The 14,679-nt window shown below is 41.8% G+C and overlaps 1 protein-coding gene across 1 annotated transcript in view; it reads right to left on the bottom strand.

Annotated features, from left to right (window-relative positions):
* Nucleotides 1-14,679, bottom strand: part of ADAMTSL1 (ADAMTS like 1) — a 591,693-nt gene that overhangs the window by 128,862 nt on the left and 448,152 nt on the right. Inside the window, exons 13-14 of the mRNA XM_044427603.1 lie at nucleotides 13,947-14,094; nucleotides 8,900-8,984 (exon numbers count right to left, since the gene is read on the bottom strand). Of these exons, the coding sequence (XP_044283538.1) occupies nucleotides 8,900-8,984; nucleotides 13,947-14,094 (233 nt within the window). The remainder of the gene's footprint in view (nucleotides 1-8,899; nucleotides 8,985-13,946; nucleotides 14,095-14,679) is intronic.

Genomic DNA, 14,679 nt, shown 5'->3' with positions numbered 1-14,679 from the left:
CCATGCATGAACTCACCTATTTCTCTGCTCACCAATAGGGTGGAGCATTTGGGAGACCATTTCTACACAGTTCTGATGGTATCATTATGAGAGGGAACTGTGTGGAGAAGAAGGAACTGTCTAGGCACTAAATTACCCTTTCCTTGTGGAATACCAGAAATGGTTGGTCATGGCAAAGAGTACACAATTCATTTGCTCAGCACACTGGGAAGGTGGCCACCAGCAAGGCCACTTGTATTGTGAGGAGTCTTGGGTCAGCTGTAGTCATGGGCTCAAAGGGTCTTGCTGTCGTTGGAGCAAGAACCACTGACAGGCTGCAACAGGAGGAAGGCTGGTGGACAAAGCCTGAAGAGTCTTTTAAGGAAATGCTTCAGATCTGCAGGTGAATCAAGAGAGTAGCCCACTGCCTTGTTATGATTATCTGCTAGTACAGCTAAGTGAATCTTAATGAATGAGAGTGTGAGACTCCAAATCATTAAAGAAAGGAGGAAACCTAATGCATGAGGGAGAATTTAAGACTCCAGAACCAGTCCTGCAGTGGTGAAAATGGTCAAGAAATAACTTATATTTAGTGGTGTATATTTTGAGGGCCAAGTGGAGGGTTTGCAGGAGGAAGCCACTACCTTCAAGGCTTCCTGGAAGATTTGTTAAGTCTTCTATTATCCATGCACTGAGGTGCACAGTTTCCAGGTCTGGGTGTCAGATTTTCCTTCTGTCCATTATAAGCAGGTCCAGGTGATGAGAGATGCATAGGAAATGTGGCCAGAAAGTGGTCTGGCAACCATAAAAGGATGCCATGGGATCTCTCATTCTCTAGTTTGTTCACAAAGTTGAGTGGTGAGAGGGAAGAAAAAAAGGGCCTAAGTGTATCCATAGTTGAAGTCACCACGCAGTGCATCTAGGTCACACCCTGAGCTGCTGTAGAAAATGCTGCACTTGTATTCATGGCTGCGATGAAGAGGTTGATGGTGGAGGCCTCCCACATGCCAAAGAAGTTGGAGAAGCTCTTTGGATGAAGTTCCCATTGGGCAGGTATAGTTCTTCATCTGCTGAGTGAATCTATGAAGATGTTTGACTTTCTGGTAGGATGGATGGCAATACACCAAATTAAGTAAGAGGGAAAGAGACATTGTTCCACATTTTTGCTATAAAAGATAACCATGGTATTGTCTCTGGTAATTTGGACGGGTCATTTCAAGGCCTGTGCTTCGGGTGCCTGGAAGGCATTTGCTACTGCTAGCAGTCTGAGTTGACTAATACAGAGTGTTCTTTCCCACCGAGACCACAGTCCATTAACACGGTGTGAACCAATTGCCTCTTTCTCAAGCCAGAAGGAAATGTGTCTATGTGTCTGGAGTCACTGTTCGTGATGGATGAGGAGGCTGAAAGCTGAGCCCCATGAGAGGGCTTTAGGACTGCCCACCAGCCCAGAAACTGGAGCAGGAAGGGTCAGGAGGAAAGGTTTGGGATCTGGATGGTTTGCTCAGAAGAACAGTAACTGGAGTGGCTCCATGGGGAGGCATGCCTGAGGGGCTACCATTGTGGTTGAAGTATGAGATCAGGAAGGCACCATGGTCCTGTGGAAGCTGCACTTTTCCAGAACTGAAGGTGGTGCCTAAAGTAGAGAGTGTGACTGTGCTTGTCTTCCTGCACATGTAGTTTTTGCTTGTCATTCAACTTGATCCTGCAAAGAGTCCTTTTCTTTTTGTCCTTTGGTCCTGGTAACGAGGGACTAGCGGGCATTCATTTTGGAATTTGCTTGGTTTGACCTTATCAGTAAGTATTGGTACTAAGGACTCAGTTTCTCGTTGGCTGCCAGTTGCTCTGAAATAACAGCAGAAGTCAATAGCGGAATGAAGTCTGGTACCCATAGCAGGGATAGTGACATGGGGTACAGAGAAGAAGATACGAGGAATGTCTACGTGCTAATGCAACAGGTACATGCTTTAAAGAAGGACTTGGAAGAAATGCACATCAGAGGGTGGCAACTGAAGAGGAGAGAGAAAATAGGAAAGAAAGAAGAATTCTGCTTAGTACCACAGGAGGGGATAACATTGTGCATGGCTGGCTTTTTTGCTGTGCTTACAGAGTAATACCAGAAGGCAGATAACCTTCCAAATGCTGATGATGGTTGCTGGAATCAAAAATTACCTGAGAGGCAAGTGGGAGCCACATCTGGAGGGTGCACAGATGTGGTGGGCAGGACTCCTTTCAGCTCCAGAATATTCCAAATGCCTGTTCTGTGTAAGCACATGGCCCATATGAATGACTCAACACAACTATAAAGAAGGTGCCTATGATTACAAATCAAAACCCTTCCTAAATTCTTGGATTCCTTTCATTTTTTCCAGTCTAAGGCTGTATTATTATCACTACTCCACAAATCATACAGTATTTGCATTTCATCCAAATACTTTGTAGTTGTATTTCATATTTCTTCATTATCCTGCAAAAATCCAGCTATGTGGCTATTTACAAATCATAAATTTAAGAAGAGATGTAATAACTGTAACCAAGCATATTGAGGGATGTTCTTCCACCTAAAGCAGGGGTGGGGAACTTGTACTCTCCAGATGTTATTGGACTCCTAGTGCTCTTGACCATGTCAACCATGTTGGCTGGGGCTTATGGGAACTGGAATCTAACAATATCTTGATGATCAAAGGCTGCCTACTCCTGTCATAATGCAATATCAAGATCCATTCTCAACATTCAGAACTAGCCTTTTTTCAATAGGTCCATGATCTTGCTGTCTCCTGCATCTGTGGCTCCTTCTAGCTTATTTTTTTAGTGCTCTCCAGCAGAAATATGGGCTATGACTCAAATCAGGCTTTCCAAAGTAAGCAATGGAATCTCTCTTTGACACACATGTTGACAGTACCTAATCCCTATTGTATGCTGAAGGGTAATTAGAGTTTGCTAAATACATATTTAGAAAAGCAGTTTAATAGTGGAGAAAAAGCTGTAAGAATCCATAAAATGGGCTTCCAAATTATGATAAATAAAAACAGACTCAACTGTATTTCCTATAAATGAACAAAATAAACATATGAAATACATACCAAAGTATAACTTGATTACAACATTTACACACTGTATATACAAATATGTGTATATAATAATGTTGAATATAACACTGCATATTTCCTTATGCAATGTGTCTCATGATTTCAGTTATAACTCGCTTGATTTCCCATCAGCCTCACCACTGTGGCAGTTTTATTGTAGCAAAGGCAAACTTTATGAGGTGAAAATATGGCTTTTGTTTCAGTACTTCCATGCATCTATTCTCCCTGGGAAAGTGATGTACATCATCATAGAATCATAGAACAGTAGAGTTAGAAAGGGCCAGAAGGCCATTGGGTCCAACCCGCTGAGGAGTGTAGATTCCAGGTTAAACCATCCCTCTCAGATGGCTGGCCAGTTGCATCCTGAATGCCTCTAGTGTGGGAGAGCCTACAACCTCCAAGGGTAATTGGTTCAATTGTCATATAGCTCTAACCGTCAGGAAATTTTTCCTGATAACTATCTGGAATCCAGCTTCCTGTAACTTGAGCCCATTATTCGATGTGCTACATGATGAGATGACTGAAAGAGAGCCTGTCCTTCCTCTTTGTGACAGTCACGTAGAAGAGTGCTATTATATCTCCCCTCAGTCTTCTCTTCTCAAGGCTAAACATGGCCAGTCCTTTCAATTCCTCCTTATAGTGCTTTGTTTCCAGTCTCTGGATCATCCTTGTTGCCTTTTCCAGGTTGTCTGCATCTTTCTTAAACTGTTTTGCCCAGAACTGGACACAGTACTCCAGATGAGGCCTAACCAGTGTGCTGAGTAAAAGGGAATTGTCTAAAATAGAATTTGCCCCTTTTGCAGCCACATCAAATGACTGACTCATACTCAGCTTGTGATCTACAACAATTCCAAGATCCTTCCCACTCACAGTTTTGTTGAGCCAAGTTATTTCCCATCTTGTAACGATGCACTTGGTTTATTTTTCCTAGGTGCAGAACTTGGCATTTGTTCCTATGTAATGTCATTCTATTTTCAGCCCAATCTATCAAGATCACCTTGAATCTTCTTCTTGCGTTCTAGGGTATTAGCTTATCAACTATAGGAGTAGCTTAGCTTCAGCAGGTATACAGGAGTGCTACAAAGGACCTGTGTGTGACTTGTACACTTCTAGTGTCTTGTGAAGGAGAAAATGCTGTATCTCCTGTGGTATCACAAGCATACAATCTGTGTGTGGCTTCAGTTCATACGTGTTACTATAACGACTGTGTTTCCCTTTAAGCTTGAAATCAATGGTGCTTCCATGACAAGGCTTCTATGGTATAAGCACCCTGCCTCATTCACAGAATTTTACAGGAGCTCTAGTTGATGGTGTCTTTCATTCCTAACCCTCCTGTGTTTTCCCCGCATTTCTTCTGGCTTTTCTCTTACTGCAGAAATGAGATGAGAAAAAGATGGAATAGCTGCACAATGTCCTCTAATCAGTGGTGCCCAGAGCCCTCCATCTGGATTTCCACAAGCCGTATGAGAAATACCGAGACCTGCTTAGACAGAGACGCTTTTGTGTCATCCTGTCCTTGCAGCATTGATTGTTATATTTCAGCAGTTATAATGAATCTCGAAAATGTTTGTAGAGAAGAAGTCCAGAGGTCCTGAAATAACACTAGTGTTTGGCAGCAGGCATGGGTAGTGTCTCACTAGACAGAGGTGTGTTCCCAGAGAGAGGTGTGCTCTGAGTCCCTCTTTCAGCAGAACTTCTAGCTTGCACTTGCTGTAGATACATTTGATATTGCCCAGGAAGACAGACATGGCACATGCCCTGCAGATCATGGGAAAAACATTCACATCTAAGGTGCTGGGCATTCTAGAAGACTCTGCCACTTCCCTGGACTTGCCTTCAACCTTCTCAGCCAAACTGCAACACAAAACACCTGAGGTTGCTCAGTTTCAGGAAACAGCAAGCTTTGCTAAAGAGCTCACCTGCTATGATTGTCCCCAACAGTGGAGTGTGGCCCACTGTGGCCCTACCCTCAAGCCACATAATTTTATACTCAGTTGTGTAACTCACAAGCCCCAAGTTTAAAAAAGCAGCCTGAAAGAGTAGCTTTCAGTAGCAGGGTGCATCAGATCTCTTAGCACCTTAAGCAGAGAGAAAGAGAATGATAAAAACCTGGACCAGCAAAATGGAGAGAAATCTATACCCGCACACAATAGTAGGCTGAGTCAAATTATTCAGTAACCTAAGCAAATGGCAGGGGTGGAGGGAGAGAGAGAACTCTGAACATGCCACAAACTCAGTTCAGAAACCACAAATCCATGCTTCCATTGCTTTGTACTGTATCTGATCCAGGGACGGATTGCCAGGACTTTCTGAACATCACCTCACTGATTGTGTCATTATCAATTCCATTTGCATGCACAGCTTGCTCTGTGCAAATGGGAAACTTGCAAAAACTGAACAGTGATCAAACAAGAGATTTGTGCAAGTTTCCTCAAATTCAAATCAATGTCCTAATTTGAACAAGTTTCTTCCACAAGTTAAAATGGGGATGTTTCCATCTACATAGGAGATCTGCACATATCAAATGGGAATTAAGTATTAGATGAATGTGAGACTGTGTTTCACAAGTTACTGATATTTTTGGCAAATGCATGCTTGTTGCATGCATGCATTGTGAGTAAAACCAAAATTCTCATACATCCCTAGGATCCTTTTCTCTTGCAACCCTCTAGTAGCTGTGTAGGAAAGAGGACATTCTGACTGAGGAAAAAACATAGGTGGAAAGGCTTAAATGGCCCTTTCCCAGAATTTCAGTCCCAATCCAATCCAGAGCCCCAGTGTCTGCTTTTGAAACAAAGCATTATTGGGAGATTCATCTCATGTCCAATTCTTACTGAGTTCCTTTGAGAAATCAAATTCCCTTTCAGCGTTCTGGGAACAAAAACTTCACCTTATTAAAACAACAACAATAACAACAAAGTCCAACATTTGCTTTTCAGTCTTTTCCCCCACACTTTTTAGTTTGAACATACCTAGCTATTTAAGATGCTGAATAAATTGTAACCATGTGGAAATCTGAGAAAATGCACAGATGTATTCATTGGTTTTGCAGTACCTCCTCTGCACCCTTTCCTTCCTTCTTTCCTTCCTTCTTCACTCTCCCTCACACACGTCCCACTCACCCTGTCTATTCACTGCCTTGTCACGTACTTTACTTCCCCTGGCCGGTGCTGTTTTGCAGGGAGCTCAGGAACAGAATAAGGATAACACTGTGCAAGAGCTAGAGGAACAACAGCAGTTCAGGGGAGCCTACTAATACATTCAACTGTGATAAGAAAGGCGTTTCTAATAATCAACGCAGTGAAATGTTGGAACAGTTCCCCAAACAGACTTGGGAGCTAACAACCTCATTGGCTTTAAAACTGTGCTAGACAAATTTATGAGGTGTACTATATAATACATTTCTGATGGCTCAGTAGTGACCTGTTATGGTCAGGAAAGACTTTTTCCTCCCACGACATTTAAGCCTTTATTCTTTTCACCTACTGAGGAATGTAAGAATGTGTAAAAGCAGGGATGAGATTTTGAACAAGGTGAGGTTTGATGCAAGGTGAATTTCAGAAGGATAGCTTTTTAAAGTCCTCCTGGGGAGACTTAATTAACAGACTCCCCACTTCTGCCTTACTGTAACCTTCTCATCATTTGGAGACAAACATTCAGGAGTAAAAAGCCTTGATTAGAGGACAGAGACAATACAGAAGTGAGCGATCTGATAGTCCCTATATATTTCATAGTTCCCTCTCCAAGGCTACAGATATTGCTATGACCTCAGAAGGGGAAATCCGAACAGGAATCGTTTCCCTTCATCTCTTACAGCTGCTGAACAAAGCACTGTGGTGGCTTTCTCACCCCAAGTCAGAGCCCTGATGCAAAGAAGAATGAAGGGAGTGGGGAAGGAAGCACTGAGGAGCCAAATGGTCCAGCTCTTATTCCCATGGCTCCACTAGATGTATTCAAAAGTGCATCCAGTGAGAAAAGAAACAGAAAAGCAGATGGTGAGGCAAAAAACATTCCTGTCACTTTGTCCATTCTGCTGGGCCTGTGCCAGCAGGGCACTGGAGTTTTGAAGCACTTTTCTTTCTTCGAAATGCATAAGGTTGCTCCCAAATCGCTGGATTATTTTCAATTAATAAATGCATCCCTGTGTTGTAGCAATTTTAACCTACTAACAGATGTAGCTAATGCTAATCTTGTACATCAAGATGTTTAGAATAACAGCGTGTGTGTTTCTGTATGTATTTTCAGTGTTAGGAAGAAGTTTCAGATCAGACTGGGGTTGCACACAGGGACTTGGGAAGAGATTAGATTTGTGACACATTGCATAAAATAGCTCATTCACTGGAATCTAGAGTTCCTCCCCCATCACCTGCCACTGCTTTCTCAAACTCAAAATATTTCCATGTTACCTCAAGACATTTCCACGATCACATACTTTTTTGACCCTGTTCTCCCACTACCACCATTTTTTACATGGCCTGCTTTACATTTTATATTAAATGTGTACTTGGGCACTGCAAGATTGTTTTTTTCTACTTTGAATAGCTGTTGTTGGAAGTGGTCAGGAAGGGGCAAACTGTGCTCAGTCCCTTCCTCCTGACCTGCTCGGTGGGAAGTTGCAGTTAGTGCCAGCCTTCTTAAGCATGCAGCAATCAGACAGAAACTCACAGGTACAAGAGCACAGCATTATTTCCATGAGTGTTGGGACACCATCAGGTACTACCCAAGCATTGCAACCGAATCTGCAATCCAGGTGGCTTTGCAACTTACTCAGAAATTTGTTTTTTAACATTTTCAAAGCAATTTTTCATGTTTTAAGGAGAAAATCTTTAATGGTTGCTTAAGAGACAGCTTATGAAATTGAAAATGGATTGTTGGGCACAACTGGGGCCTGCAACAAAAGCCATTCATTCCATTCCCCCCTCACCACTTCTTAGCCCAAAGGTCAAATAGCACTTGATAGCAACTGAGAATGCTCTGTTTTCACTGGGCTTCTTTTCTGGGGGCGGTTCCCCCAAAATTCCTATAAAACTGTTTCTTAATTTCTCCTGCAAATGTGGGGGTTCCCAAAAATCTGCTGAACCTCCCTCTTCTTGGGGGGTAGTTACATAAACAACAGCACTAGCAGCGTGAGCATCACAAAGAAAGGGAATGGCAGGCATCTAATGAATTTTGGGAATATTGAGAAACTTATGATGTGATTCCCAACTCATAGGATGGATGGTTTTAACAATATGTCTGTGGATTTGCATTTCCATGGAGACTATAAAACCTAGATTGGCTCTTAGCTCAGCTAAACGTAATGGTGGCATATTTCTGAGGCTTTCTGTGATATCAAGTTTTGATGTGCAGATATCTTCAAAATTATGAACCATTGGAAATACATAGCTACATGAGAAGTTTGAACTACTTCAGCAAAGGGATATTGGAATACAGTCTGATTCACTAGTTTACTTGAACCAAAATAAACAAATGCCATCTGCATATACAAAACCACTCTGGCTATTAAGGCACGACCTGATCAAAAACCTGAACTGTTACAAACGGGAAGGGTCATAAAAATAAGATGTCAGTGAAGCAGCTTATCCAGCTCAATAGCTACAAGATGCTGATTGTGGGTTAACTCTTCACAGAAGACACACTCTAGTTAGAAATACTTTCATACTGGCCAGGTTATGGAATACCTAAAGATATTCCAACCACAATGGATTTTCAGTTATTCCTGATGGTAACAAATGCACCACATACAATTTAAAGTAAAATACTGTTTCAGTGCCTTTTTGGCTACTGACACCAAGTGCTGCAATGTCAGCAAATGATATTTTAAGACTTACGTTGGCTCTTCTGATACCACGGTTCCTTCTTCCAGCTCCTGGGCTTGCTTGTACCATGGCAGTTTAGCTTCAACAGGAAGTTTTTCTGGGGAAATAATCACAGAGAAATAGGAAATATGCAATAGTAATTTCATGCATGCCTTTTGTAACTCAATCCACCTGTGGGTTTTGTATGTGTGCATATGTGGGTATGCTGCGTTTATTTCATACTAGCAGAATACCTATCATGATGACAGGCGGTGTGGGTGGAGACAGCATATATACTGTAAAGAACTTTGACGCAGCATGCAGTTAGCAAATGGAGGGGTTTGGATAATCATCTCTGACTTACTAAGCCATGATAGGAGTTAACCTCTTGGCTGAGCACAGAGCCCCTTTGTTCCTCCCTTCACAAAGAGAACAAATGAATGAGGAACCTTTCAATTACCTAAAAACCCCCCCCCCAGAAAACTATAATTAACAACTTTGGGGGAAAAAGCAGGATAATAAGCCAGCTTCAGACAATTGTTTAATAACTTGGCCTGTTTGTTCCAGAGCAGTTAACTACAGTTGCCTGGTTCAAACAGAATAGGAAACGGGAGTTAATGGAAGATTTCCTGGTTTGTTCACTCATTTGCTTGAAGGATGGATGCAAAGAGAAAACGATGGCTCATATATTGGCCGATTAAGCTTAGTCTCTGTGTGTTCTCCACAATCCCCTCGCATAGATGTGTGGACAACATGAGGCTGAATCCCCACATTTTCCCACTTATAGAAACAGTGAAAGTGCACAAGCCCATCCAGTTTTCCACTGCAGTCTGTAATGTGTGGAATGACCTGCAACTCTATGTAAATAGTCCTTCATATTCATGGACTGATTGGTCAAGGGTGAAAAAAAGAGGGGGAAGGCCAGTATTTGTCATTAACTTTTTCAACCTGAAAAAGTTATGCTAAACTCTATTTGATGGCTTATTATGACATAGAAGAAAATCCAGATGTGATGCATGATATTTCAAGAAATAGACAAATATGAAAATAGTTCAGTGATGCCCTTCCAGTCAGAGCTTATCAGCTCATCAACTATGTGCAAAGAATGAGCTAAATACTTTCCCTGTCATTTTTGATATAAAACAGTGCTGGTCTGTATTTTTTCCTCCCTCCAAGGTCGGTACCAAATATATACACTGCAAGAATCTTATAAATACTGGTTTTTTGGAGTCAAACAATGCTCTCATGGGAATATAAATCTGGATTGGGCCAGAGAATAAGCCTGAGCAAGCTTGACCTATCCTGGTCCTTAAGACCAGAGGGAAAAGGGTCTGAAGAGTAGCCCAGGGCATACTGGCAATCGCAGAACAAAGGAAGGTAAAATCAGGCTGGCAACAACCCACTGAGCTCTGTGTAGCTCACAGGATGCTGAAGCATTTCCCAGGCCTCTGACCATAGTGTGATCCGAGAAATATGCTGTAGGCTACTGAATCCTTTCTCAACAGAACAGTGACAAGCCAGCAAAACCTTCATGGGATCTTCTTATTTTAAAGCCACTGGAGTAGTTTTCCCGACAAGTCTGATCTGAGCCCTTTAAGTCTAAATGTACTTATTTGTGAGCAGACTCAAAGCATTCAACTAACACTGACTCCAGTGCGTCTCTTTGGACTGGGATTTGAATCCAGGGCCCTTGTGTGATACTGCATGTGAACTGAGGATTTCCTGGACATCACTTTCCTGGACATCACCAGAATCCCAATGCTGAAGGTTGGGATAGCTTCCAAAGTAGAATTTAACATGTGAAGTGATGGAGCCTGAAATCACCAACCTTCCATTCCGTGTGAAGAACTGCCTTTATTTTATGCAAAGCTTGGGTGGGTGTTGGTCTTGTAAGATGCAAGTTTTAGTTCAACCCAATAGAGACTGACTCTACACGAGGGACAAACATCCACCCTATGGATCTGGTGAAGGCAGCAATTCTTGTTTCAAGTGTCTGGATTTCTTCCAGACATCGAAACTGAAGTGCCCCACAACTGAACATGAAATCATACAAAACAAAGCACACATTTTCATATCATTGGCACATTTATCTTTTCCATGCAGTATTTTAAATTTCTTAAATGATCAGTTGCAATTCTGGCAATTCGTAGTGACTATAACCTGTAATCCTATTTCATATCTCCTGTGATGCATTTTCCTGGAGAAAATTTATGAGCCAGAGGACAAGAGAAGGAGGAGTAATAAAGTTATTATATCCTCATTCCTAACAATTGCTTGCCAGATTTCTACTTAGATATATTTAGCAGTACCCTCTGATTTTATACACATGTACGCACACATACACATATATGGCAACATAGCTCTTAGCTTAATCTATATTTTATCATGTTCATTAACTAAGATACATAAAGAGATATTTCTGTTTATACACTGTGTACTTATTTTTATGGTAATGGAAAGTCAGGCTTTACTGCTTTTCTTTTGTCCTTTAAAAAAATCCTATAGCCTTGTAAAAAACCAGATGCTGCTCTCCTGCACAGATGGCTATGCAATGATTGTAAAATATGGAGTGAGTATGCTTTGGGGGGTCAGTGGGAAGGCCATCCCATTTTGTTTACAAATTTTAGGTGTTACTACTAGCTTATGGGTATTGACTTTACTGACAGGATTTAAAGATAAAAAGTTACCAGAAAATGCATTTGTGGGACTGAATTATTTTTGTAAGTGTTTATACCCCGCTCCTAAAAGCACAAAGCATTTTTCTGTAGCAGTTTACAGAGTACAAACGCATTAAAATATAGTAATACAATTAAATCTAAGAGTGTAAGATAAAACAGAGCAGCATAAAACGTTTCACATTTAAAAGGCCTGGAAAAATAAAAGGGTCTTCGCCTAGTGTCAAAAGGGCAGGTATCAGGTGAGCTTCCTTGGGGAGTGTTGTACACATGTTAGAAAGACCCTCCGTTAATCTAGCTTCTTTCTCATGGCATCCCTGTAACTCTGGCTGTGCCATGGAGCAGACTGGGCAGGAACTGGGGTGTGGGGGGGAGGTGATTTAAAAGCAAACAGAATTCACAGAATCACAGACTGGGAGTCATCCACTCCTACCCTCTATGGACGCAGGAGATTTTCTGCTAGCTTAACAGTGAGCCATCTAAACTTTGCTTAAAAACCTCTAAAGAGTTTATCATTTTCCAAAATAGTCTGTTTCAGTGTCAAGCAGCACAGAACATCAGGATGTTCTTCCTAACCCTGAGATTAACTCCCCTATTTTGTAACTTAGTTTGAACCTTACTCTGGATTGACAGAGAACACATTTGCTCCATCAACTATGTGGCAGCCTTTCAGATATTTGAAAACAACTGTCCTATCACCTTCATCATCTCTTCTCAAGCGTAATCGTTCCCAATTCCTTCAGTCTTTCAGGCCCCATGATAGTATCACTACCCTTTGGCCATATACCAATCCCAGCATGTGGTTCTGGTCTATCAGTTTGCTTCTGACATGGATGGATCCTCATAAAAACAGAGATGATGTCCCAGAACGTCGAAGCACTGGAATGCTTTGGGCCTGTTTCACTGCTTCTCTCATCGCAAACTCCCCATGAAACCTGAGAAAAGTATCCAAGGGCCTGATCTGGCATGGAACTGGTTTGTTTATTACACACAGCATGGCAATTCTTTTCAGCCTCAACTGAAAAGCTTTAGACCAATTTAAGCATGGGAAATGTGTTGTCAAATACGAGAACAATTTAATCCCGATAAAGGGTTAAATCCTATGCCACACAAGCATAATTCCTGTAGGACTTTCTTCTTCTCTTCTTCCCTTTGCAGCCCTCTGTGACATGAGATGTCTGAGATGATGCCAGATCAACGTGTTCTTAGGGTTTACAAGATAAAAAGGGAAGAAGCATTGCAGTGGCGTGACAGTGGTCATTTACTAGTCTACTACAGCCTATAGACCAAGTGCCTCCTATACAACGCCAGCATTTCAGTTGTGTCTGTGTGTTCCCATTGGTGAGTATGGTTATATTTAGTAGTAGCCGCAACCACAGCTGCAATTATAGCATGTAATGATGACTTTATGACTAAAGACTGGAGCTGCACGGATATTTTTATTCAACTAGTCAGATAGATCCCCGAAGCAAAGATGTAGCCTGTTCTTTTACCAGCACTAGTTCTTGTGGATATTAAGCAGGTACAGTTTCCTTACATCATGTTATTGGTATACAGCGATGAAAGGCCATGGAGTATTATTAAAGTTAGCAAGGAGCTATCTTGATAATGCTTATTATAACTATTTGATACACCTCAGATGGTGAGTATTTAATACGGAACCAGTAAGGGGGCCATCCTTTGCAAATTTAGACATACACAAAAGGCCTACAATTCCCAGTCTATCCCGAATCCCAGTTATGCTGGTAACTATTGGCCATTTTTTTTCTCACCTTGCGTATGCCTGCATCTTAAGACTTTCCTTAAAAAGAAACCACAAACAAGCAACAATCTCTGAAGGTTGTTGTGAGAATAAAATTGATAGGCAAAAGATTGTGTGCGCCACCTTGGGTTTTTTGCAAGAGGTCATCAGGCAGAATATAATGTAATAAATGCCAACCTACCCTGCCACAGTTCTGATGAAAATCTCTTTCAATCTACTGATATCACCAAGACAAGAATGTTCACTGGTATCAACCATATTCGCCCAAATTTAGCTCTGTTAAAAGCTAGGAGAAAACTTCCAGGACAGGTCAAGAAGGAAAATGACCCTTATTACCTTGGTGGTTCCTTTCCCCTTTCTGTCCTCCTTCTATAAAGGCAGTTTCTTAGGGCAGGTAATTAATGTTATTAAACCCATCTGTTCTCGGGCATGGTGCAAGTAAGTCTTCACGTATGCTCAAAGTGCTTGCATAAGCTCAGACTTGCCATGAAATCCATTTTCACAAAACTCAGTAACAAATGAAGCCTAAGGCATCAGCCCTCAACCACACAACTCACTGATGGAATTACCCTACGAAATAGAGAAAATACATTTCCTTGGAGGGCGGAAATGCTTATACAGAGTCTGTTGTCCTATAATTTACCTTTGGGCTTGTAGCAAGGAGTCGGGATGATGCATTCTTCTTTGATGTGAGGCTTTGTTTTAGGGCTGCAGCCACCAGTGTGCATCCCTCGGTAATCAATACATAGAACCACTCGGTACCTCAGGCCCTGGCCACACGTCACTGTGCACTGAAAAGGAAAACAATGCTAAACCACGTCCATGAATTGCAAAGGTATCCCTCCTCTTCTAGTCCTGGTAGCACTTATGGAGCAGAAGCAATTCGAACCAGAATCAAGTCATCCACCAGGTCAGACTGTGTGTCTTGCGTGCCACTGGCTTTCTGATTTAGAAGGGATGGTCATGTGCAAACACATCTGTGTGGAATGTCCCCCATTATTTGGTGGTTGGGCTTCTTTGTGTCTTTCTGAGATCTCAGCACTGGCTATGTGGCCTGCAGCCACCTGGGACCGTGCTTGCTCTGTCACTTTCATCTGCAGTCACTTGTGTTCTCATATATAGGCAAAGGACTCAATCAGCATGGCATCAAGCTTTTTTTTGGAATGTGGCACTACAAATGGTGGAAACCTATTTTGACTCTGTTCTTTCAAACACTTTCGAAACACTTCCAAGTGTTTCCTCCTGTTTATGTCCCATAGACACATTTACCCCTGAAATAGAAGACTTCAGAAGCATTTATTTTCCTTGCAGGATCCAGAAGTGGATCCTGCATGGAAAATGAAGCACTTCTACCAGCACACAATAACAAACAAATA

Source organism: Varanus komodoensis, unplaced genomic scaffold (genome assembly GCF_004798865.1).
Source record: "Varanus komodoensis strain SLA01 unplaced genomic scaffold, ASM479886v1 scaffold19, whole genome shotgun sequence".
NCBI lineage: Eukaryota > Metazoa > Chordata > Lepidosauria > Squamata > Varanidae > Varanus > Varanus komodoensis.
Note: the sequence above shows the minus strand (reverse complement) of the source record. Positions and strands in the feature narration are given on the sequence as shown.